The 25,774-nt window shown below is 33.4% G+C and overlaps 4 protein-coding genes across 5 annotated transcripts; 2 read left to right on the forward strand and 2 right to left on the reverse strand.

Moving 5' to 3' along the window:
• The first annotated feature begins 147 nt into the window (after positions 1 to 147).
• Positions 148 to 5,794, forward strand: LOC126370382 (uncharacterized protein MAL13P1.304-like). The gene is made up of 11 exons (XM_050015220.1): positions 148 to 237; positions 307 to 654; positions 1,349 to 1,688; positions 1,777 to 2,867; positions 3,402 to 4,134; positions 4,214 to 4,290; positions 4,375 to 4,545; positions 4,622 to 4,763; positions 4,918 to 5,114; positions 5,233 to 5,352; positions 5,607 to 5,794. Exons 1-11 carry the CDS (start codon positions 148 to 150, stop codon positions 5,775 to 5,777), a joined length of 3,480 nt encoding a protein of 1,159 aa, XP_049871177.1. The 3' UTR covers positions 5,778 to 5,794.
• Positions 4,220 to 9,950, reverse strand: LOC126370290 (chymotrypsin-2-like). 2 transcript variants are annotated; one of them, XM_050015138.1, is made up of 6 exons: positions 9,824 to 9,950; positions 9,596 to 9,746; positions 9,035 to 9,278; positions 8,813 to 8,959; positions 7,767 to 7,922; positions 4,220 to 4,310 (listed from the first exon to the last, which is right to left on the reverse strand). In XM_050015138.1, exons 1-5 carry the CDS (start codon positions 9,876 to 9,878, stop codon positions 7,767 to 7,769), a joined length of 753 nt encoding a protein of 250 aa, XP_049871095.1. In that variant the 5' UTR covers positions 9,879 to 9,950; the 3' UTR covers positions 4,220 to 4,310. The 2 variants fall into 2 exon arrangements, with proteins under 2 accessions (XP_049871095.1, XP_049871094.1); XM_050015137.1 differs by lacking the exon at positions 4,220 to 4,310 and adding an exon at positions 7,430 to 7,621.
• Positions 9,951 to 10,681: 731 nt separating this feature from the next.
• On the forward strand, positions 10,682 to 23,632 carry LOC126370335 (DNA helicase MCM9). The gene is made up of 20 exons (XM_050015189.1): positions 10,682 to 10,947; positions 11,042 to 11,171; positions 11,367 to 11,542; positions 12,101 to 12,181; positions 12,380 to 12,514; positions 13,434 to 13,646; positions 14,108 to 14,333; positions 15,145 to 15,155; positions 15,701 to 15,771; positions 17,068 to 17,348; positions 17,573 to 17,802; positions 18,010 to 18,116; positions 18,416 to 18,635; positions 19,155 to 19,314; positions 19,589 to 19,698; positions 20,222 to 20,368; positions 20,755 to 20,879; positions 21,190 to 21,319; positions 21,609 to 21,754; positions 22,342 to 23,632. The coding sequence occupies exons 1-20, from the start codon at positions 10,885 to 10,887 to the stop codon at positions 23,540 to 23,542; spliced, it is 3,963 nt and encodes a 1,320-aa protein (XP_049871146.1). The 5' UTR covers positions 10,682 to 10,884; the 3' UTR covers positions 23,543 to 23,632.
• LOC126370309 (mitochondrial transcription rescue factor 1) lies at positions 23,623 to 25,028 on the reverse strand. The gene is made up of 4 exons (XM_050015159.1): positions 24,772 to 25,028; positions 24,513 to 24,652; positions 24,356 to 24,428; positions 23,623 to 24,267 (listed from the first exon to the last, which is right to left on the reverse strand). Exons 1-4 carry the CDS (start codon positions 24,952 to 24,954, stop codon positions 24,064 to 24,066), a joined length of 600 nt encoding a protein of 199 aa, XP_049871116.1. The 5' UTR covers positions 24,955 to 25,028; the 3' UTR covers positions 23,623 to 24,063.
• Positions 25,029 to 25,774: the final 746 nt, after the last annotated feature.

Raw genomic sequence — 25,774 nt, forward strand, 5'->3', positions numbered from 1 at the left:
ATCAACATCTGGCGCGAAAAAAAGCCGATTCAAAGTTTTAATTTTTGCCTTATCACAACATTCTATTTTCAAAAGGAACCAACGTCAGTCATCACACCATTCTTTGAGATAAACAAACGAAGAACATTATCGTGTTTCATTTAGAAAATGGCGTTACAAAAACTTCCCAATGATATTCAATCGTTATTATGTACACCCCTTCAAATACACAGCTTTAAAAAAGCCATTGAAGAATTGGTATCTATTTCTTATCTTTTTATCAATATTTTAATTCTGATTTTATTTACATTTAATTTATATTTTCAGGTTTATAACTCTCTGGATGCGGATTCGACATCTATTGCGATTCGTGTCAACATAGTTGGGAATTCTATACAAGTTATTGACAATGGATCTGGAATATCCAAAGTTGACTTTATTTTACTTGGAGAGAGACATGCAACGAGCAAATGTGTCGACCTAGCTAGTCTAAAATCAGCTCCTAATAAGTATGGTTTTAGAGGGTTATCATTGGCAACGATAATGGAAGTTTCACATAGTGTTACTATTACATCACGATTAAGAAATGCCGAAGAAACATGGATCAAGAGTTTTTATAAAGGTAAAGAGCAGAAATGCTGCCAGACTTCACAGAGACCTTCAAAAGGTACAACTGTAAGTAGCCTCATAAACACATTTCAGTAGCTCTGTGTTTGTTCTCTAGTTTATGTTATCCTATATGTTAGTTCTGTTATCCTTGCAGGTAGAAATAAAAGGATTTTTACATAATCTCAACATTCAAAGAAAGGCAATAGACTCATTAAATGAAATAAACAACATTAAGTTATTCTTGGAACAACTGTCATTGGTTCACAATAACATTTCATTAAGTCTTAGAGACGATTCTAAAAATGAAATCATTTTTGAGTTACACAAAAATAGAGACATTTATCAAACACTCGAATCAATGTTTGGAATCAATAAAAAATACATACAAGAGTTAAAAGTTGAAAAAAATGAGTATAAAGTGACTGCTTACATAGATAAGATGGACAACGAATTTGAAATGAAACACTGGATATATTTAAACGGCAAATTGTTACAAAAGAGCAAAGTTCATAAGATAGTTAATAATAAATTAGAAAAGGCACTTAAACTTAATTGTAAAAATATGAAGAAAATTAAATCAAAGGTAAATAATGTTTACTTACTTACGTAAAATATAACTTAAAATCGGATAGAGTCACAAGTTGTAATAATAGGTACGTATAACTCAACTCTGGTATCGAAGTTGTAAGATGTCCAGGATGACAACCCTAATTTTTTTTTTATATTTATCTTTCTACTTTAATATTCATTTTATTTCTAGCACGAATACAATCAAGAAGAAAACTATTTACAAAAAAATAAAATCCCGACTTACTTCATCTTCATAAATTGCCCCTACTACGACTATGATGTCAACTACACGGCTAAGCAATCTTTGGTGGAATTCAAAAACTGGGAGCAAATTAACAAGTTACTTGAAAAATTGGCTAACTTTTATGCAGGTGATGTAAATTTAAAGGAAATCAAGCCTGCCATTAATCAAGCAAATAATGTGAAGAACGTAGATAATACAAGGGATCATGTCAAAAAAATAATGGAGAAAATATTAGAAAGTCATCACAAGAAGTTGGGAATATCACAAATGCAAAAAGGCATCAAAGGTGAAATATTTTAGTTAAGTATTACTTTCATTGATAGACTTTTAACTTAATTTATCTATTTACAACACACATTGAATATCACTTGCAGGAAAGCTCGTAAAAAGAAAGGACAAAAAGAAACAAAAGTTATCTCTATCGAAAATAATTCTTAATAAAAATGATAAAAAGGATTATGGTTTACCAAAAGATATGCCCGCAATTTGTGTAATACCAAGTGACACCGCTACTTCGAAAACAAAATCCAAGGTAGAAGACTGCGAAAGAAAACAAATCAAGGCGAATAAAATTATGACTACAAAAAATCAAATTCAGTTAAACCCTAAAATAGCAAAAGTGCATAGTAAAATAAATGAAAAAGCAATGAAAAACAGGGACCATGATAAAAATAAATTAGTAAACGTTGTAAAAGACGCTTCAAAGAATAAACAAATTGAAAATAATATTGCGGTAGAGGGAAGACCAAAACTACGTAGTAAAACTAAAGTCAATAAACATGATAGGAAATCTAAATCTCATAAGTCTATTATGTGTGCTAAAAAAATACACAAACTGAAGAAGAACGTAAAGCATGTCTTTAAAAGTTTAAATGATATAGACAAGCAAAACATTGACGTCGTTCTTAAAAAATTCAATGAAGATCCCACTGGCTCTATCAAAAAGAGATGCAACATGCTCGAACAAAAAGTAGATGATTTAATGAGATATAAGAAAAACCGAAAACGCAAAATATTTATTAATGAAACTGTTCATTATAGCAATGTGATTCGAAATAATAAAAACTACTCTATTCGTAAAAAAGTGGGAGAAATAGTTATACATGACTATGTTCCTTTGCCACCCAAATTCAGTCCGTGTAGTTTAGACAATCGAGTTTGGGATAAAATCAAGAACAATCCCCATAAATCTTCTTACGACCTCGTGAAAACTATTTTCAAAACTCAAGAAACTATTGAAGAAAGGAATCAAATAACACCTAGAAAAAAAATTCACCTATCTACATTACCAAAATTACCAAATACTATTAGTGCCAAGCCTAGATACATCGAATATGAGGAATCATCTCAAATGAAACCAACTATAAATCCTCGAGTAGACGTTGAAGAGGGAAAACAAATAGCGCCTAGCGATGATATGCAGCTATCCACATTATCAAATCTACCGAATGATATTAGTCTCAGGGTCAGTAATACAAAATATGAAGAAACACCTCAAATTAGAACTAATGTCGAACCCGGAGTTATTATTAAAGAAAGAAAACAAATAACGCATAGCGAAGATATGCACCTACCTACATTGTCAAATCTACTAAATGATATTAGTTCCAAGCCCAGTTACACTGTACAAGACGAAACACCTCCAATGCCTATGTTAACCAGATTGACTTTCGAAAGTCATAATTATGATAGGGAAAAAAATGGTTATCAAGCGAGTCATAATTATAATAAAGAAAATGACGGCAATCATCGAAAAAAATCCAATTATATGCAGTTTATCAGTACTAACTCCAGAGAAAACTTTAAAATATCAGAAAGACAAATTCAAACAAAAACTTATAAAAGTAAACAATTTAATTTTCGAAGAAATAAGCTACATGAAATCAATACAAATCAGTATAAATTATTTAATAATTTGTACGACATGGAAGAATCTTTGTACTCAATCGAATTTTCTAAAACAAACAGTTCTCACCAAAATCATGTCGATAACCCAAAGACAAATATTGGACTTTTAGACCTAAATGATAAACAAGTGGATAACGAAACTTATACAATCGACCAAAATGATAACAATAAATCTTCTAGATTTGGTTCCACTTATATGGTAAGCATAGATCATTCCAGAAATAATGTGCACAACCAAAATTTTAACGATCCTGGAGTATATGAAAATGTGGAAGAAATTAACAGAGATTTAGACAGAATCTATGGACATAGTAGTCAATATTTCGGAAATACTATTAGGACTGAAAATGTTTTTAATGATACTTACAATAACGGGGATGAAAATAACATGAACATAGTTTTTATATCCAAATCACAAGAAGATGCAAATATTGAAATATCAGTTGAGAGACACATAAATCCGCTTGCTGTGTGTGAAACTGTACAAAGTAATAGTGATTCTCAAGAAAATGCAAACATTACAAAGTTTGATGATTCCTTATTCAACGGAGATTTTGACATAGATTCTTTTCTGTGTGATAGAAATGCTTATTCAGAAAGAACTCAGGCCCATGTGGAAGATAATAATATGGAGTTTCGCTTTAGCAAAGATGAAATATTTGATGAAAGAGATATGAATACAATTAACACTGAATTGGCCAATGATATTAACAATAGTCACACAGACAGTTGTAATGACAACAAATTTCGTAATGGAAACGAAAACCAAGTGAATGACGTTGAGACTTTTAACTTCAATGCTCGTCTGCGCTTTTTACCAAAGGGTAAACTATTTTACGGATGGAAAGGACCTGGATAGATTCCGTTAAATGATTTATTTAATATATTATTTTATCTTCACAGGAATGTCTCAAATATTTAAAAATTGTCCAACTAAGAATATTGGTGACTATAATCTTGATAAAGATTACTACGAAGAGGTACGATGTTTCAACGATATCTGTGAACATGAAATTAGTCACTGTTATTTAGGTTTAACAATATAATATCTTGTCACTTTCTAGGATATTTATAATAATTTCGTTAAAGATATTGAACTACATTCCAAAATATTTGAACCTGATATTCAAAATGTTAAGGAGATTACAACTAAAGCTATTGACAAGGTGTACAACAAATTGAATAAAGACAATGCTTCTTTAATTTTTAGTGGAGAATCTATAAAACGGGCAAAAGTAAGTCCGTGAGAAACGTGTAGTATCAAGATTTTTATATGCACACTTGCTGTTAAATTGTAATGTTGTTTTGCAGGTCTTTGGTCAAATAGACAAGAAATTTATAGCTGCAAGAATATCAGGCAGAAGTCACCAATCACTAAAACCTTCTGAATATTTAGTTTTATTCGATCAACATGCTGTACATGAGAGGATTCGGTTGGAAAATCACTTAAAGGGTAAGTAAATATCTTAAACTTGAAATAATAAGATTCTATTGCCAAAGTCGTAAATTTTACCGTGTCGTACAGGTTCTATGCAGTATTCTGTATCTGTATCCCATATTTCATTATGTACAAAAGTCATCCAACTTAACATTTTCATCAATTGTAGATTACTTGAAAGAAGACCAATGGAAAAAGGTTACATTAGACGGTATAAACATAAGTGTTTCAAAAAATGTAAACACGTATTTACATAATTATGAAAAAAAGTTCGCTCAACTGGGTTTGCAATGGACTATTTTGAACGATGGTAACTTGTCGATTAACGCTATACCTGAAGCAATACTGGGTAAAAACCCAAGACAAGTAAATCAAACTTTCTACCTACTTTTTTTATTATAATATTCAATGTGACAAGTATACAAAGACTGTACATGCAGTCTTGACAAAGTATGACTTTGTTTTAAAGAATTATTTATTTTAGGTGGATGTCGTTATTAAAGCAGTAAAAAATCTAATAACGGAAGAAATAAGCTCTATCAAGACACAGAGAGGCTGTATTTCTTTATACCCAAAAGCGATCATGGATCTGGTTTTCAGCGAAGTAAGCTTCTGCCTACCTACTACAATATTTTTAGCTGCAGAACTTATCATTATTATTATTATTTATTAATTTTGCTCTAGATTTTCTATTAACCACTTCACCAATATCTAGCTTTAGAAAATAAAGTAGGAATTTCGTAGTTTCTTTTATTTGAGTGAGTGGACTCTTGAACTTAGCATATTTATGATCTTTGGTAAATGAAATCTTACTATTTAATTAATAATTGTATTTTATAAACTTTTTTTATTGTTTAGTCTTGCAGGTATGCTATTAAGTTTGGTGATAAGTTGTCTACAAAGAAGTGTGAAGAACTTTTGAATGCTTTATCGGGGTGTAAGACTCCATTCCAATGTGCTCACGGAAGACCTGTGATGGCCGTTATTATGAATATTAATAGTACCAATCGGGATTATAAGGTAGATTGATTATGTGTGCGTCAAGCTAGCGGCCTCAAAAAAAAAATGGGCACGTAAAAATAATTTGACCATACCAAAAAATAGTACTCTTATTGAAAAAAATAGTACCTGTTGTAAAAAAATTAGTACCATCACGGTTCTGGATTTATAGCCATGTTTTATTGCACTTGCTAGCTTGACGGTGAGCGAAATTTGGCGAGAGTTAACGACAAGGTCTTTCGCTTTGATTTAAACGCCAAAAAATAGTATCGAAATAGTACTCACCCCCTGCAAAATACCGAAAGTAGTACTTCAACGGTTCCAAAGTTATAAAGGTAGTTCTTTGATCCCGCTAGCTTGACGTTTTGAAAATACCTATTATCTGGGGAATGCTTGCATACTTCAGTTTGTAACTAATGTCAATAAACTCGTATGAAATAGTACTCCCTACCATCATAATTTGGACCTGATTCTCTTTGTAGAAATATGTCAAAAAGTCATTATAACCTATGTCATACATTTATCAAGACAAGTACAGTCGCGAACAAAATTATTACACATGGTCAAGAATGTTGTCAGATTTCAGTATTTTTCCCCATTTTTGGGTAAAAATTGGTGAAGTGCCAGGGTTGTTAGATGAAAGTAATATCATTGTTGAAACTCTTTGAGTTATTCTACAAATACTGCAAATTGTTTATTAACAAACACTTCGATCCGTAACAAACTCAACATGAAGGTATAAATTATAAAATAAAACAGCAGATTAAAAATGTATTATGATGTATTAAAATCACAGATTGTTTTCCATAAGAACTAGACCCATGCAGCCATTTTCTATTAAAATTAGTGCATATGGGTGTATGCAATAGGATTTTTTTGTAATAGCAGCACTGAAGTGCAAAGAAATGGTAGGGTAGACCTCCAAAATGGCAATACTTACGAATAAATTGTGAGGTTATGTAATTGTCTACGTGACTGTATCAACAACATATGTATGGCATAGGTTATGATGATTTTTTAACATTTCTACAAAGAGAATCGGATCAAAATTATGATGGTAGGGAGTACTATTTCATACGAGTTTATTGACATTAGTTACATACTGAAGTATGCAAGTGTTCCCCAGATAATAGGTATTTTCAAAACGTCAAGCTAGCGGGATCAAAGAACTGCCTTTATAACTTTGGAACCGTTGAAGTACTACTTTCGGTATTTTGCAGGGGGTGAGTACTATTTCGGTACTATTTTTTGGCGTTTAAATCAAAGCGAAAGACCTTGTCGTTAACTCTCGCCAAATTTCGCTCACCGTCAAGCTAGCAAGTGCAATAAAACATGGCTATAAATCCAGAACCGTGATGGTACTAATTTTTTTACAACAGGTACTATTTTTTTCAATAAGAGTACTATTTTTTGGTATGGTCAAATTATTTTTTCGTGCCCATTTTTTTTTTGAGGCCGCTAGCTTGACGCACACATTGATTATAATATTTAAAGCCTTACACATACCTATGTACTCTATCTGAAAGATAGGTAGTTAGGTGAATTTACCCTAATTTAGGTAATTTTATGTTATCACCTAAGTAAACATACAAAGCTGGTAACATAATAAATAAATAAATAAATAATCTACGTATGAAAAAGAACACAAATAAGTTTATTATTATATTATATTTATTTTCGACTTTCTGCGATACTCGATGTGTAAAGCCATTTTGTTTAAATCCTCATGCTCATAGTGCTTATTAAGTTTATTGCCTTCTGATTTCAGGTGAATTTAACAAATGTGTATAAATGGAGAAAAGTTCAGAAGAAATGAAGTTTTCTGGCATTTAGTTACCTTACTTGACACTTCGTTAAAAATAAAATGTTTTAATCTGAAACGACTTTATTTGTTTTTGATTAATATCTGGCAATTTAAACAGGTATATTACTTGCGAAACAAGATATTTTGCTAATAACACCCTTTACGCCAGCCAGTAGGGTTGTAAGTTATTTCGCACGTGTAGATTAGGTACCTACCTAAGAGTTATTGCATGAACACAATTGTTTTTTAAGCCAAGGGATGTATGATGTAACCTTTGTGTGGACATCAGGGAATCCAACAGCACATGGTATTCCCCATGAGACGATTCCAACCAAACGATTGCCTATCACTAAAGGTCCGCCAGAATCTCCCTGTAAACCAAAAATAATCGAAATGAAAACATCTAGTAGACTAATAATAATTATAGATAAAAAAGAACCTTTCAATTTCTGTGATGATAATCAACTAGCTTGTCCGTATCTGCGGGTCACGACAAGACTAGCAGTTTTGAATGTTCCCTCCCAACCCAATTCCCTTTTTTTTTGTTTTGGTTTTCCCCGAAGGGTAAGGCAAAGGGAACTATGCCCATACAGCCATGTCTTACGTATTTTTTTTCTTGATGATTAATGAAATGATGAAAGGTGGTGATGATGAAACCTAAGCCCCCACCCTAGGAGTAGACTCCTACTCCGAACTCCAAACGAATTAACTCAAAAGTCCGCATAAACTTTCGAGTTATGAAGCGGCTTCTTAACACGAAGCGAAAATAGGCAGATACACTTTGTTTATTGAATACTCCGATATAATAACACTCGCGAATGTCTTCCGACTAACTTAATGCGATCATTAACCAACAAAACATCACTTCGTATTAATTATTTAGATTATTCAATGAAGAAAGCAACTGTCCCGTTCCCGTTTCCCGCCAAAAAGACCCAACCCAATTCTCTCCTAAAGTTTGTTTACTTTTTTCCGTGGGTATATTTTTCGGCTAGGATTTCCTAGTAATTTGAGCCAAGTGTTGCCATGCTTATTTTTTTCAATAAAGTGGTATTACTTCTTGAGTGTTTGAGTGACAACAGAAATATACTACTTAGTACCACAGACATTTATTAGTACTTTAGGAGGAGCAGACTAAACATACACACATACATTGATAATGTATTGTGTAGCATTTATTGTGTTATTATTATGTTAAGTCTGCTCCTGTATCAGTATTAAATGTTTATGCTTAACACGGAAAAAGTGAATGCATACTCACGTGGCACGTTCCTTCACCAATTGTGGTAAAAGTGCAAAACATGTCATCATGAATGTCTCTCACATATCGCATGGCATATTTGCATATATCTTGGTTGAAAACTGATAAATTTAAAGCATACATTTGTCGACTAGTTTCCCCATTTGGCTGAAAATAATGAAACAAAATATTTAAAGTATACATAAGACGAGGAAAAAATGCTCTGCAGTTTATTGCACTTACTTCTTTAGCTCCAAAACCAGACAAAATCACTGTGTCTCCTTCTGTTAACTTTCCCAAATATATATTCACAATTTGAACATGTTCCTTATCGAAAGACCCTTTGATTTTTAATACGGCAATATCATTAACTTTCAAATGTAAATCGTAATCTTCGTGAACTTTTATTGAAGAAACGTTGTAACGTAGTCCACCAACATCCAGGTTTGTGGTACCAACTACCACTTGTATATATTCCGGGTAAATACTGAAAAAATAGGTAAGTACAACTATAAGTTCAGCCTACGTGTTCCTACGACAAATAAAGTAGGTACGTATGAAGTTCCTTTATATTTTAAAGTCATAAAACAATTTTAAAAGTTGCGGATTTCATTATTATGCTGAACATACATAGTAGAAAAATTACGATATCGTCACGCACGTGGATACCGTGCCTATTTTTCACATTTTGTATCAATATTTTATTTTTTGGTGAAAAATGTTGGAAGTAAGATGTTCATTGAGAACTTTGGCTCGCATTACAAGTATCTAAGTAGGCGTTAGGTTATTGTATATCAAACTTACTCTATTACACAATGAGCTGCGGTGACTATGTGACGTATTGAAATAACTGCTCCACCACATACATGATTGCCATTCAAATTTTGGAGCGACGTATGAAATTTACTGAAGTTTGCTGGTGCTTCGAAGCCCCCAACCACTCGTGAAAATGAACCTGTTGAAGATTGTACTTAAATAAATATTCCAAGTCCGAACTTTATTCTTACATCCAATTGAATCACATTTATTAACCTTCGATTATCATTACATGTAGAAAGAAAATAACTGAATACAAAAGAGCCTTCATATTGAAACGTTCGATCTATCGTTCTGGAAAACTTAACAAAAGTGAATAAAGGCGTCATTTAAAGTTATCTATAAATCTTTAATAATCTATCAACAATCTAAATACGATAACTGTGTGGTTCATAAGTCAATAGCAGCCGCACTGATTAGAAATTACTGATTTAATCTTATTTTATCGTCATAACTGTTACTGTTACAATTACAAATAAAATAAAGCAGTTAATTAAAAGCCAAGTTATTTAGGATTTTTTTACAATACAAACTCAGCCGCACTCTTCAGCTTGTGCAACATAGTCTTCAGATGCACTCATATATTTAATAAATATGTTTCGTCACAATGAGCTATAAAATATTTTAAAAGACTTTCAAAAGGGACCAGTTTGGCTAGAAGCAGGCAGTCTGAATAAAAAGTCGTTAAGTTTTTCCGTGGATAACTCTAAAGTCTGTAATGTAATAATAATTATTTAACATAATGAGTTTCGTCGCGTATCTCCTACATCCATGATAGATTATAATATAATGACATTTGTGATATACCGTGCAATAAATGCTTTACGCCGTTTGTCTTTGGATAGTTTCGTGAAGTAAATGAGGGATTTTCCAGGCTAAGTTCTTTAAAAAATGTAGATGGCGCTTTACAGATTTTCGTTCATTTAATACTTGGTCTTTGGTTCGTTTAACCGTCCAATTAAATTGAGAACTCCTCTTTTTTGACGTCGGTTAAAAATGAATTATGGCAACATTGACCATTGAATTTGTGTCAGGTGACTTGAGTCAAAAGACTTGTATTTGGATACAAGTCAAAATTGAGTACAAGTTGTTCTGAGGTACAAGTCGAGCCAAAATCTTTAAAAATGTCAAATACGATTGACACGACACGATTGACATAATTATTATTCCCTTGGCTGGCGCCCGTGTTTGTTTCGTGTGAAATGGGAAATGGTAAACAATAAAACGTAGTTATTTATATTCTTTTTAGTAAATAAGGTTTCTATTTTCATATTACAATGGATATTTTAAAAGCTGAAATTGCTAGAAAGCGCAAACTATTAGAGGAGAAGAATATTTTGGTATGTATAATATGAAACTTATTATTTGTAAATAAATACACGTTATTTGTAGGTTTACCAATTTAGTGATTTTTTCGTATTGCTCTTATTCTAGGACAATAACAAGAAATATTTTAAGAGAGGAGAGTTGTTGGAAAAGGAAAAGGAAGAATACCTAAAAAAATATGGCCCACAGAGCAAGGAACCAGAGCACAATAAAGAAGCCGAAGATAAAAAGGAGAAAGGTAAGTTACTCCAAAAGTTATACAATTATTGTTGTATTTAGCCTTAGGTAACAGAGTCTATTAAAATTTTGTGGAAACTTTTATTATATAACTTTCATGTACCTACTTACTCAGAAATGAAAATTTTCAATTTTATTTTGGTACACTTTAGTACTATAAATTGTTCATTAATAGTAATCTTAAATATATTTACAGCAAACAAACAAGATACAAATGAAACAGAACAGAAAGAAAGTGTAGCATTACCTAGAGCAGAGGTCATAAAGAGACTGCGAGAGAGAGGACACCCCATCCTGCTATATGGAGAGAGTGAAGTACAAGCCTTCAAACGGTTGAGGAGGATAGAGATCCAGGAACCAGAAGCTAATAGGGTACATTTAGATACATTTTTAATATATATTTAGTTGATTAATTATCCTTAGAATGTTGGAATGTAGATCTACATAAGAAAATAGTGCTAATTCTTTGTCATTTTCTTATCTGTTGAAAAAGAAAGGGATGGGTAATCGACAGGCATAAAATTTATGGAATACACATAAATTTTAAGCAGAAATCTAAAAATTAATACAATAACCTGATAGAATTAAGTAGACAGCATGTCAAACAGATTGTATAGGTTATTCATTCATATTAAAATTAACTTGTTGACAATCATCTATCCCTTCCCATTTCGGTGGACAAGAAAATGATGGGTATAACTTGAAATAAAATTAGAAGGTGTCTGCAGGAATCGGGGCCAATGTATAATCAAATGTGTAGGTATATCTCAGCAGATTAGGAGTTGGGGTGTTTTCTCCTTTCCACAATTTCACACTATTGGTGAAAGGTGATACAATACTTATGATTATTATTTACTCTTTAATGTCATTATACCTATAACTTAGGTATTTAACCATATTCTAAACATGTATCTGTTTTTATACTTACAGGGTCTCAGAAATGATTTCCAAGAAGCTATGGAGAAAGTCGACCAGGCTTATCTGAATGAAATATTAGAATTGGGCACACAGGTAACAAACAATTATATTGACAAGATTAAAATTTATCATGAAATGTAGAGAAAATACATGCAGGTCTCTTATGTATGTATATTGTACTATAAAGACCAACTTTATTTTGGAAATTAATGCGGAAAATAGAGCATATCAGACCTACTTTTTTAATATAAATTTTTATTTTTCAATAATGTAAATGCTTTTGGTTTTCAGAATGACAGCGAAAAATCATTGAAGGAAGATGCATTAGACGATTCTATAACATATGAGTTCATCCAAGAAATGGCCAAGACTATGGGACAAGGAGACAGAAACCATGACATGAATGTTATCATGACTTTATTACAGGTATGATAGTTGTGCGATAGTTTTTTCAGAATTAGAATAATAATAATTAGTAACAGTAATAATTAGTAACTGTTCAATGAATTCAGCCTACTAATAAGGATTTGTTCATTCCTGATAGATAATGCGTTGCGTATTATCAGTCGCATAACGCGAAAGCAGATAAATGTACAGAAAAATGTATAGAAAAACACTACTGTTCACAATCAACCGCTCGACGCATTTTCCGTTTGATATGAACAAACCCTAACGGTCCTGTACTACACACCACTAAAAATAAAGTCATTATCACTGTTTATACATACATACATACATAAACTCACGCCCGTAATCCCTAATGGGGTGGGCAGAGCCACAAGTAATCAAAGACAACTTGCAGCCACTGTTGATACGAAGTCCAAAGATGGATATGATGAACCTTATGGTGATAAGGGATCAGCCTATCGCCCATAACATTAGTCCATCATGTTAGAGGACACAATCCCTCTGTCGGTTTTTACGACATGCCCAGGAAGAGAAGCAGCTGAACGTGTTCTATGTTTTTTATATGCTCCCAGAACAGCATAGAAGCACTCACTGAATCACTGTTTATAATCTGTCTATAATTGCATGTTTCAACACAAAAATGTAAAAAGGCAAGAAAAAAGGATTAGTCAAGATGGCATTGATACACACATAAACTGCCTATATATGTCCCACTGCTGGGCACAGGCCAAGAGAAAATACATAAAGACCAACAAAGATGGCATTATTGATTGTGAAATCTGACAGTGTATAAGTAATTGGGCTCCACAAATAACATATTTATTATACTGCTTAGCAAACAAACATAAACTCACGCGAATTTCCCACCAGGGAATTACTATTTTAACCTACTGTTTGCACTGCTTAGCCGGCTCATTTATTTGTTATACAATTTCAGTTTCTTCTTAAAATGTGGGGAGCTCAACTAAACTCCGCGACAGCAGCAGAGAAGACCACAGTTAAACACAAGATGGCACGAGCCACATACACACAAACACAAGTGTACTTGAAGCCTTTGACAAGGAAGCTAAAGAAGAAGACCCTGCCTGAAGACATCTGCGACAGTCTTATGGAGATTACCAAACATTTGCTGGAGAGGAATTATATTATGGTACTTATATTTTTAAAAATTAATGCATTCAACTTTTTATCATCATAAGCATCTTGTAAAAAATGACTAAGGGATTGTTAACTTTCAACTATGCTGGATGTGTAATGCTATGGGCTGGTAATCTGTCGCCATATCCTCCTTTGGCCCAGGTTTCCAAACACAATAGTTAAACAATGGGGTTTTGATTTTAAAATGACTGAGCTTTATGTCTATAATGTTACAGTTGAATTTTTTATTTAAGACAAGCAAATGTAAATGTAATCATGGAGCAGAGTGGTGGAGTATGCTCCATATTCTCTCTGGTTTATTGATGGGAGGCCTGTGCCCAGTAGTGTCACGTATAAGTATAGGGTGTTATGTAAGTGTAATCAATAATCAATCATGGCTGTGGAACATTCGGTTTTGCAATGTGTATAAAAATTCTACAATTATTATTACTGGTATAACTATTTATTCTTCAGGCGAGTGACGCGTACCTGCAGATGGCCATCGGAAACGCTCCCTGGCCTATCGGAGTGACTATGGTCGGAATTCACGCCCGTACTGGTCGAGAGAAGATCTTCTCAAAGAATGTTGCCCACGTCATGAACGATGAGACACAGAGAAAGTACATTCAGGCACTCAAGAGACTCATGACGAAATGCCAGGAATACTTTCCCACTGACCCCTCAAGATGTGTAGAGTATAGTACAACTAGATAAATAAATAAGTTATAGTTAGCGATTGTGTTTTAATGTTTGTATGAGGAAAGGTAATACAGACTTCCGTCAAAGCATTTTTACCTACGGATTTTCAAGCATGTTTGACATACATGTCATAAAATTAAAAGTGCTGGATGATGTACTAAATACGTTTATCGAAAAAATTCATCAGTGTATTCATTATCATAGGTTTATTTTTAAATGGGCATTTTCCATACGCATTTCCTAAAACGCCAGCCAGGTCTTTTTACAGAATAAAAAAATGGAATAATATAAATATAAAAAAACTGAGAAAACTATTTTAAAATAATAATTTATATTTCCCCTTAGTTTATTTCGTATTTATTATTAATAAATAAACTTGACCATAAAAAGATATTTGAATCCAAGCCAAAACGTTTAAAAGTGTTTCTGAGCATTTTCAAAAATAAGTGTACCTCCCATTTTCACGTTGTCCCTCGTGTTTGAAGTCTAATAACTAGTAAAATTTACTTCTAGCTAATTATTTTAATTATTGAGATACATTAAATATATTCTAAACTAATTAAATTCTAACAAAATTTTCATGGTTATGAGGAATTATTTAAATAAAATGTAATTTTTTATCACTAAGTACTAGATTTTGCCGTGTCCCCCACTCAAACTGATAAATGTTTGAAGAGATTCTTAAAACTTTTTGTACTAGGGTATCATTTGATGTTTGGTATTGGTTGAAGTTTTCTAAAGGTTCTCTCATTTCCAGTAGTTTATAATTTAAATCTTGTGCTTATTTAAATATAGTTAAATTTTTTCAAAAGTCTTAAAAAGTGTACCGACCGGACATGTCGGGTTTGTCACGACTAAAACTGCCTATTGAAATTATTTACGGTAGCTATTTTCGTTTTATAATGGCAAAATTATCCTTAATTTACCGGTCGCCATTTAAAAAAAGACTAGTGACAAAATATATTTTGTGACGCGAGACGTGTTTTCTGGTATTCCACGGCCGTCAAAATTTTATCTGTCGGGTTTGAAACGATATAAAATCAGATTCAGGTGAGTTTTATTTTATTAATTTATTCAGAAGATGAACTATATTATAATGCAAAATTATTTACATTTGGTGACAAGACTAGGTATTTTTTTTCCTTTTAAATATCGGTTTGAATACAAAATGGGAACAGAGCGTCACGTCAGTTTTGCGACATTTTTCCCTGTGACCTACAGGCTGACTAGTAAAGTCGCAAAACCGACACTATAAAGCTGAGACTACATACTGAAAAGGTTTTAATTTTTTTAGGCTTAACAATGCCACTAACTAGTGCAGAACGGTCTCGGAGATATAGAGAAAAATTTAAAAAAGAAAATCCCGAGAAATTAAACGCCCAAAGGTTAAAAAATTTACAAAGAATAAAATCGAAGAAGAAAAAAATATCTGAAATGAATGAAGAAGAAGCTGAAAAAAGAAGACAAGTTTGTTATTTGTTAAACTAAGTAATCTTGATTTTCAAAAAGACTGTTCCCATTCAGAATTGATAATTATTTGGTTAAAAACTTAAAATTTGTGTAAGTATATCTTTTATTTTATTCACTTACATTTTTGGGTTCGGTTTTCTCCTGTGTGAGCCCACCCTTAGAAAAATTCGTATGTCAGTTTTGCGACAGTCCCTCATTTTGCGACGAAGAAATTCTTAGATTTTTCTAATTTTCAATATGGAGAGTTGCTAATAATTTATATTATTTATTAAAATGATTTTAATATTCGGTATCACAATAATTACTTTGTTTATTAAACTAATATTCGAAATTAAATCGTAAATATAATGGTTGCCTTGGTATCAGCTGTGACAAAACCGAACGAAAAACTAGCATATTTCGTGTTTTATAGATTTTATGACTATGTATATATTTTTTTCATAAAATATCTTTGGTAATCTTCATAACACAACTAAAATCATATTTATATCTTTCTTATAGTTACAGACCAATTATTTTTTAAGATAGTCGCAAAACTGACATTTTTTTCGCCCGTCGCCCTATAATTTAATAATTTTTCGTAAAATAGATTAATCTGTTAACAACTTCACATAATTTCATAAACTATCGCGTATCTTAATAATATCTAAATCAAAATATCTCCAACAATGTCATATTTTTAATTATAGCTAAAATTCAGACGTAGTACACTTAATTTTGAAAACGCTCTTCTGTTTGAGAATTTTAACAGCAACAGTCGACAGCCGTATTGATAAATAAATAGGCTTTTTAGCGGGAACGGGTCAGTTGCTTTCTTCATTCGTTTTGTTTGGGGTTCGGAGTAGAAGTCTGCTCCGAGGATGGGGGCTTAGGTTTCATCGTCATCACCTTTCATCATTTCATTAATCATCAAGAAAAAAAAATACGTAAAACATGGCTGTATGGGCATAGTTCCATTTGCGGCTTTGCCTCTTACCAATTACCCTTCGTTGCCCTTCGGGGAAAACAAAAAAAAAACAAGATAAATAAAAAGTGGTAGGCAATAGGTGTTTCTTGAAATGGGAAAATAAATATTGTAAGATAAGTACGGAATAATTTCGAAATGATTCTTGATTATGTCATAAAATACCATTTGCAAGATTGTACCAAGATTTTATCTGAAAAGGATAACTTGGGTTACTATAGCATCAAAATAGAGTGAGTTTAACTATAACCTTGTTTGTCTTTTATATTGAGGAAAAACTTTAATATCTGCATTGATCTTTTTGTTGTAGTTTTCTGAAACTATTCGAAACATACCCAGATATTGGTGATAAAGTATTATGCAGCCCCATACAAAGTTTACCAGCTTGTAACAGAGACATAATAAAAGCACAGCAAAATATACTAGAACAAGATGAACATAAGAGTTTATTAGCGAAATTGGAATACCATTTCCTGAAGAGAAATGTCCATGCAAGGTTTTTTGGTTTGCCAGTCTGCCCTGAACTCCATAGAACTATTTTCCCTAAGAATGTGGACTTGGGATGTTTTCTGAAAGTAACAGGTAAGAGACCAAAAGATTTCTGCAGCGGTTTGCTCGCGACTACATCCGCGTCGAGTTTATCTTTGATTGCATTATCAAGGCAAGTACACTAAGTCTATCCCTGGCCCGTGAAGTAAGTTTTTTCTGTATCCCTTACGATGGTTAAGGTGTGAAAGTGTAACAAAAAGCTCAGATGATGTTAGTTAGGATGTTTGAGTCTAAATAATTTCCTATCCATCTTCCAGGGACTGTAGTGAGAGTGACGCAGTCCAAAATGCTGGAATATCAGAGAAAGTATGTCTGTGTAAAATGTAAATACGAGAACTGCATAGAGGCTGACTTTGAGAACCGGTACATTCTGAAAGCTCCCTCCAAGTGTGGTAATGATGAGAGCAGATGCAAGTCTTCTACATTCACTCAAGTGAACTTGGTGTCCAGAGAACATTGCAAGGATTACCAGGAGATTAAGATACAGGTATTCATACTAATCATTCATGTTATCTGGACCAAATTCATGGTTTTCATTAATATTACAAATTCAAATTCATAAAAAGAATAATTGATTCCAATAATTATCTATAAAATAATCAGTTATTCATTTTTGTTCTATCCATAATAATATCTAATTAATTAACTATAAATAGTTGTTATTTAGGTTTCAGTTACTTTTTAAATGTTTCAGGAGCAAGTGAATAAATTGAATATTGGCACAATCCCTGGTTCCATGTGGGTTGTTCTGGAAGATGATTTGGTGGACAGCTGTAAGCCTGGTGATGATGTGAACATCTGGTAAGTTATAAGTAAGTTACTCTTACTAGGTAAAAACATTTTTAATTCACCAAAATTTTTTGATATAGTTTATCTATTTAGCTTGTAACTGCATACTGCTGTGGCCTGTGTAACTTCACAACTATATATATTATATGGTTAATGTGGAATAATAGACCACCTCTTTTTCACAGCACTCTTTTGGGTCCTGTGTAACTCTGATCCATATCTTACAATGTTGTTACACCATCTGGCTGTTGGTATGTTATAATAAATTGAAATAGAAAGATAATAATTCCTTATTGTCGAATTAACTTCAGTGGCACTGTCCGACGTCGCTGGCGACCCTCTGTTCAGACCAAGAAATCAGAAGTAGAACTAGTGTTACAAGCAAACTACCTAGAAGTGTGCAATGCTCAGCGATCAGAGGTCATTGCTACTGCTCCGGACATCAAGAACTGCTTCGATGAGTATTGGGAGAAGTTCCAGCAGTGTCCCCTGAAGGGACGGGACCAGATACTGCAAGCTGTTTGTCCACAGGTAAACAACTTTGTATAGGTCTGATCAACAGCAATCTCATACCGTGTTAAAAGGCATTTACATTTAGGTGTAGGTAGGCTCTACAGAAGTGTTACGCAAAGTTCGTTTGCATCGCGGCATCCTTTGTATCTTTCGCTATATCACTTCGCCTAACTTCGCTTATTAGATGGTTGCTTTATAAAGTTATGCAAATACCTATTTTTTGTTGTGGACATCATTAGGTTTTGTCCATCCTGTCAGATGATTTAAGCACCATCTGTCGCAGGGGCACAACAACAACACCATTCATGGCTAAATTGACCGATCCTGGAACGACTAAATCGGCCGCACTTTCGACACGCAAATTGTGAATCAGCTACAGTTGGGTGGCCATCCTGATTATGCCTCTTAGCCCGCTTTTGGGCTAGATTAAGAAACCAGACCTTACCATGGGTTTCAAAACCTTTGGCAATGATATTATGGGCATTACAATACCCCTAAACATGTTATAGTTTATAATTCTTATTTATGATTTACCAGGTATATGGCCTTCACCTTGTGAAACTAGCAGTTCTGCTGACAGTCATAACAGGCTCGGATCACGCAGCAGAGAGTGAGGCTGAGAAGAAGTGTTCACAAGATGACAAACATACGACACGCGTTCGCGGACAGTGTCACTTGCTCTTAGTTGGAGATCCAGGTTCGTATGCGGTCGTGCAAGATTAGTCATCTTTAGACCTAAGGTTTTGAAAGTGTTGTCCTGTTTTACATAAGTAATTTATCTTATTGCCAACTCGTTTGCTTGTTGCCAAAAGAGTTAGTAGTTTCTACATAAAGCACATACCAGCTTTAGTCTACCAAAAGGTTTCTCTACCTGTGATTGTACATATACGGGGATGAAAATGCCATGAATGTCTTCCAAAAATGGTGTAGCGTGTCGTTGTTTTTACTAATAATATTTTTTCTTTTTGTAGGTACAGGCAAGTCGCAGCTACTTCGCGCGGGTGTGGCGTTAAGTGCGCGCTCTGTCTTCACATCGGGGGCGGGCAGCACACGCGCTGGATTAACATGTGCTGCACTCAGAGTATGTGGGATTGAAGTTAATATTGTGGCTATTGATTTTTTTGAATGGTTATCATTATAATTAAGACACGGAGTTAGAACTTATGTACTTACGGCGCCAACTTACGTAAGTTCTAACTGCATATTAATAGAAACAAAATATTATAAAATAGATTAGAAACGCCACAGATAAAGACAAGACAATAACATCACTTAAAATTTTTCACAAAACAATTACTAAAAGCATAGGACGATGTTCATTAGAATGATCATAAGATGGTGGTGGGATCCTGAGATAAAAGGGTCTCACTCAGCATCGCAGCGTGAACCACGACGCTGGTATTCTAGGATATTTTTGTGTTAACTCTAAAGTTAGCTCTACTGCTTCTTAAATTCCATGGTTACTTTACCGGCAATTATGTATTATGTGATAGGCTGCAATTTTATCATTACTTTTTGTAAGATATGCAGTATCTCAAGTCTTTTTTTGGTAAGTAACCGATCATACCACGCAAGTAAACAAGAAATGCGTATCTCGTTTCCAGGAGGAAGGCGAATGGCAGCTGGAAGCCGGCGCCCTGGTGTTATCGGACGGTGGCGTGTGTTGTATCGACGAGATAGGTCAACTGCGCGAGCACGACCGCACTGCTATACACGAGGCCATGGAGCAGCAGACCATCTCCATTGCTAAGGTAGATATTCACTATTTTTATGCTTGACTGAGAGCGAATAAAAACGTGAACATGTTCATTAGAAGAAACAAATAAAAAAGTCAAGGCACATCCAAGGCATACTATGGATGCGTATGTAGGTATGTAAATTTTGTCAAAAACTAGTTAGCATCACGCCTGTATCCCCGAAAGGGTCGACAGAGGCGTATAATATTACATCCACTCCTCGCCGGCTACGTTTAAGCCCCACAACTTACATAATATAATATTAAAAAATCATATATATGATTAGAATGACTGCAGAACCGAGATATAGTGCCATCGCTAAGTGCGAAAGAGACAATAGATAAGTTTGAAGTATTTTGAATTAATCTTTGTATTGACAGCTAATCAGTATTATGTGACAGGCAGGTATAGTGTGTAAGTTGAACACGCGGTGCGCGGTAATCGCCGCGTGCAACCCTAAAGGCCGCTACGAGACCGACCAGCCACTCAGCGCCAACGTGTCGCTCGGGACGCCGCTGTTAAGTAGGTAAAAACACATTTTATACGCGTATTAATTATCCTTTTAATTCTCCTTTTAATTTCCATATTGTGCCTAGGTGTAATAAAAAGGGTCATCACATCATTTATACTCAAAAACAAAGATAAAAGATGCATATCTATTATCCATGAAATTGGAAGATTATATGAAGGAAAATCTTTGCAACGCCATCTATATTGTTTTTGAGGAATATAGCCCGGAATGTCCCTCTTTGGGGTAGTCTGAGTTACATACAACAATATTTGTCTAGTAATAAATAGCTTTAAGTATGCAATGTTACTGTTACATTTTTTTTCAGATTTGACTTGATCTTTATTCTACTGGATTCAAAAAATAAGACGTGGGATAAACTCGTGTCCTCGTACATCTTGTTTGGCGATTCTAATTCTACCGAATCGAAGAAACAGTGGACCATTGAAAAATTACAGGTATATTTCATTAGTTTGTTACGATTATAAATTCAGGGAAGTGATATTATTGCATAAAACGAACTTTGTATGCTCTGGTAAGCGAATTCTTTGGACAGATTAGCATACGAACACAACACGGCTATCTCCTAAACATCACTATTCGGAAGTATTTCGGAGAAATATAAGTATACTTTTTTTGCTTGTTTCTTCCTTTTTAGAGCGTGATTTTTTCGTAGTCGGGTTTTTTAAACTTCTATTGTAATTATAACATTTTTTTTTGTTTTCTCAAATGGCTTTTAAATTCCAGATGTACATAGGTCTAGTTGGGCCGCGCTGTACCGAGATAACCAAGTCGGCAAACATCATCCTACAGTCATACTACATGTTGCAACGCAAGTCTGAGTACAGGGACCCTTCGCGCACTACTGTTAGGATGTTGGACAGTCTAGTCAGGTATGTTGTTCATTTCTAATGATAAGTTTGAAGCAGACTCTGCACGGTAACTGCGTTGCGCGCAGCGCGAGTTATATCGAGGCCTTTGAAACAATAGCCGTTTGACGTCCATCTACGTAGATAGCATTCGTATCGTTTATTGGTCGAAGCGCCCAATATAATTCGCGCCGCGCGCGGCGCGGTTGTCATACAGACCAGGCAGCATATGCTAGTATGAAAGAGAAAACAATATTCTGACAGTTGTCAAATTGATCATCCTACTTATAATGTGACTAATTATTAGGTACTTACTTAATTCCTTGATGCTCAATACTGACATTATTTGTAATATTGTACGTCCGACATGGACATGCTGTTGAGACAATTTTATAATGTTTGACACCTGCATGTATGTACCTACACAGCTTCTCAATAAATGTTTCTTGTTTACGGATTATAGTTCATTTGATGTATCTATTGCGAGATTTTAGTGGCTTTAAAATGCAAAATTTAGATGATAAATCATGGTTCTATTTATGTAAACTTCTATTTGTATAAACAGAAACATACATAATGTTTTATTATGTAAGTTGTTATCTATATTACAGGTTATCTCAAGCACACTGCCGACTAATGTATCGCACAACTATCCTGCCAATGGATGCTATAATTGCAGTCTCGCTGGTCGATTTGTCCATGCAGGATTGTACTCTTAATGACACAGTTGATGCACTACACTCTACATTCCAAAAGTATCCAGACTTCGACTACCTCTGTACCGCTAAGAAAGTTCTGACTAGGCTGAAATTATACGAAATATGGCAACAAGAGTTATTATATTACGGGAAATTACTACAAGTTGATCATAAAACTTTAGAAGCCGATGTTGATAGAGGTAACACAAATGTATTTACAAAGTTTGATGATGTCTCTGATGACAACATTCCTTTATCAGCATCTCTGATTACGAGCTCTTATTTCAATAATAAAAAGAACACTAAGCATAATGATGATTTTGATATCAATCATGATGAAAATTTAAGGGATGAAAACACAAAACCTGTAAATGTGGTAGGTGATAAGCTGGTCGCAACATTGAAAAAACATGCCACACTTAATAAGGCAGAGAAGAAACCGCCAATAGTTCAAAGAAAACATTCAGCTAAAAGGAAAAGAAAAGAAGTCACTATAGAGACTAGCTTTACAAAGAAACCTAAACACAAAAAAACTAGGACTAAAGATACAAGTAAAGAAGATAATATGACCGACAGTGATGATGATAATATTGAAAATATTACTTCAAATATGCTCAATGCCATACCAAGTGTTAATGACTTTTTTGCAGAATTAGATATTGATTTAAAATATAACAGTGGTCAAAATGATATGAACAATGAAAATGTATTTACTTCAACACAGAAAGTAAAAGCATCAAATAGTAAAGAAAATGGTCTTAAAGAGAATAGAACAGAATTAAATGAAAATAAACAAGATTTTATAAATCATGTTATGAAGGAAGAGCCTAATGCAAGTATAAATTCTGATGAAAGTTTAAATATATCTACTGATAGTGCAAGATTAAAAACAATCAGTAAATTAAAACAGTTTCAGTTTGTACAAAATCATGATTTGAGTAAATATGAAGAGAGAATAGAACAATCAAAAGCAGAGAAAGATGCTACAAATGTGTCAATTTTAGAAAATGTAAAAGATAGTTCAAATAATTCATCTATGAATAGAAAATCTGTGCCAAGTTCTCAGATATCTATATTTGAAAGTTCTGATTGTGATATAGACTTAGATATATAAATTGTTATACATATATTAACACTACCAGTGAAGAAGTAAATCATGTTTCTATCATTAAAAAAGATGATAAATTAAACAAATTATGTTGTTCTTCATGGTTTTATTAACATATTAAATCACTATCAACATTTTATTTACAGTAGGGAAGCTCATGGGCCTGAACTTTCTGTACTAATTGCAGTGGGCATCATGAGGATGAAAAATTGTCCTGAGAACTAGAGTTACTAGTTGCACCTTGCATTTTTGACGTCATTTTGATGCATCTGCTGAAGTTATTGAGTCTTTAGCTAAAGCAATTAATAAGTATATGTTATTATATATATTATTAAAAGCTTTTTTTCCGAGTAATTCATATAAATAAAGCAGAACAGCAGTTTAATCGGAAACTTTACATTCCTTTCAGTTAAGTCCGAAGTATCTTTTTAGTATTTCAAATGCTGTATCACATAGACTTATTTATGAAATCTTAAAAAATATGTAGTTTACTGTGTTACAAATTCTACTAATTGGTAAAAATATCCTTAGGATGACCCAGCATTAGGATTTCCTTTATAAGGATCTTTCGCATAGTTCTCAATGAGTAAGTTCTTGAATCTTCTTGCAGTGATTGTAATAGATTCTTCCTGGGCAGCTATGTTCAATATTTCTACTCTTGACACGTATAAGTGGTCAGCATTCTTTGGACTGACCATCTTTATGACATCAATTTCATCACCTAGTCTCACCTGAAAAGTAAAATTATAAATTAAATATTGTTTGAGTTGTTAGTGATACATTATGATAGGGGAATACCTATATCATTTCGATACTTACTGTTGCACTTTTCTTCAAAACTTTATTTCCGTTTACTCTTATTTTGCTTTCATAAAACTGTTGCTCTATTTTGCTGTAAAAACAGAAATATTTTGATTTTAAAACACAGTTTCTTGATATTTATCCATGATAAAGAATTTATAATCGTAATACTTACTTTCTAGCAATTCCTAGTGCAGTTTTTAATATTAAATCTGTCCTCAAGGAAGTGGTATTGAATTTCACTACTTTAGAATCTCTGGATAGTGAAGAGTCCTCATTGTAGTTCTCGTCTTCATCGTCTGAATCATGTTTAGCCTGAAATTAAGACACTTAAAGGGTCAAAGATGAGAAAATATTTAATTCAAATTACCACTCACTGTTTACTTTTTAATAGGTACTGCAAAATATTGTTGTAGTTAAATCAGATACCGTACCTTTTTTGATTTGCTCCGGATTGGATTATAAAATATATTTTTCTGTTGTAAACCTGCTAGCACTGAAGTAGTCTTTACATTGTCACGGGAAACAAGAGTATGCATAGGTTTCGTAGTAATTGGGAATCTTAACACGAGTATTGGATAAATAGTATGTGGAATTCGCCTCCAAAAGCTGTTCATTGTTTTAGAAAATAAAGTAAATAACGTTTTAGAACTTTGATTGAGGTTATAATTATAAAAATACAAAATGACATTGACACAGAAGATTGTCAAAATTAACAGCTGATTGTTCCTTTTTTTTTTTTTTTTTTTGGTTATTTTGTCCGTAGGACAGGCAAAGGGATCATAGCCCATACAGCCAAGTCATGTGTTATATTTATTTATATATTTTTAGTTATAAAATTCATAGAAGGTTTAAACCAAGTCTGGCGTATTTTTACAAAATTAAGGCCGAAGCCAATTCTTAGCTTGATTTCAGAATTAAGGCCGAAGCCATGTCTTAGTTTGTTTTAAAAATTAAGGCCGAAGCCAAGTCTTATATTATTTTCAAATTAAGGCCGAAGCCAACTGCCAAGTCTTAGTTTGTTTTCAAATTAAGGCCGAAGCCAAGTCTTTAATTGTTTTCAAAATTAAGGCCGAAGCCAAGTCTTATATTGTTTTCAAATTAAGGCCGAAGCCAAGTCTTATATTGTTTTCAAAATTAAGGCCGAAGCCAAGTCTTAGTTTGTCTTCAAAATTAAGGCCGAAGCCAAGTCTTAGTTTGTTTTCAAAATTAAGGCCGAAACCATGTCTTATATTGTTTTCCAAATTAAGGCCGAAGCCAAGTCTTAGTTTGTTTTCAAAATTAAGGCCGAAGCCAAGTCACAAAATCATAAGTCAATAACAACTACAAGTAATCAAGAAAGGCAAAGGGTAAAATCCAAGACTAAAACACTAAAACAAAACAAAACGTATGTCGGCTGACATCTGTCAACACAACATTGAAACAAAAACAAAAGAT

The sequence above is a fragment of the Pectinophora gossypiella genome, chromosome 10 (genome assembly GCF_024362695.1).
Source record: "Pectinophora gossypiella chromosome 10, ilPecGoss1.1, whole genome shotgun sequence".
Classification (NCBI taxonomy): domain Eukaryota; kingdom Metazoa; phylum Arthropoda; class Insecta; order Lepidoptera; family Gelechiidae; genus Pectinophora; species Pectinophora gossypiella.

Coding starts and splice junctions, on each gene's coding strand:
- LOC126370309 (XM_050015159.1), bottom strand. CDS start 24,954: ATGAACAGCTTTTGGAGGCGAATTCCACATACTATTTATCCAATACTC. Junction 24,653..24,771: donor TCCGGAGCAAATCAAAAAAG/GTACGGTATCTG, acceptor TCTTAATTTCAG/GCTAAACATGATTCAGACGA. Junction 24,429..24,512: donor GCACTAGGAATTGCTAGAAA/GTAAGTATTACG, acceptor CTGTTTTTACAG/CAAAATAGAGCAACAGTTTT.
- LOC126370290 (XM_050015138.1), bottom strand. CDS start 9,878: ATGAAGGCTCTTTTGTATTCAGTTATTTTCTTTCTACATGTAATGATA. Junction 9,279..9,595: donor GCAGCTCATTGTGTAATAGA/GTAAGTTTGATA, acceptor CTATTTTTTCAG/TATTTACCCGGAATATATAC. Junction 7,923..8,812: donor TTGGTGAAGGAACGTGCCAC/GTGAGTATGCAT, acceptor TTTGGTTTACAG/GGAGATTCTGGCGGACCTTT.
- LOC126370382 (XM_050015220.1), top strand. CDS start 148: ATGGCGTTACAAAAACTTCCCAATGATATTCAATCGTTATTATGTACA. Junction 4,135..4,213: donor TCTGCGCTTTTTACCAAAGG/GTAAACTATTTT, acceptor TTATCTTCACAG/GAATGTCTCAAATATTTAAA. Junction 4,291..4,374: donor ATAAAGATTACTACGAAGAG/GTACGATGTTTC, acceptor GTCACTTTCTAG/GATATTTATAATAATTTCGT.
- LOC126370335 (XM_050015189.1), top strand. CDS start 10,885: ATGGATATTTTAAAAGCTGAAATTGCTAGAAAGCGCAAACTATTAGAG. Junction 12,182..12,379: donor TATTAGAATTGGGCACACAG/GTAACAAACAAT, acceptor TTTGGTTTTCAG/AATGACAGCGAAAAATCATT. Junction 21,755..22,341: donor ATGTTGGACAGTCTAGTCAG/GTATGTTGTTCA, acceptor TCTATATTACAG/GTTATCTCAAGCACACTGCC.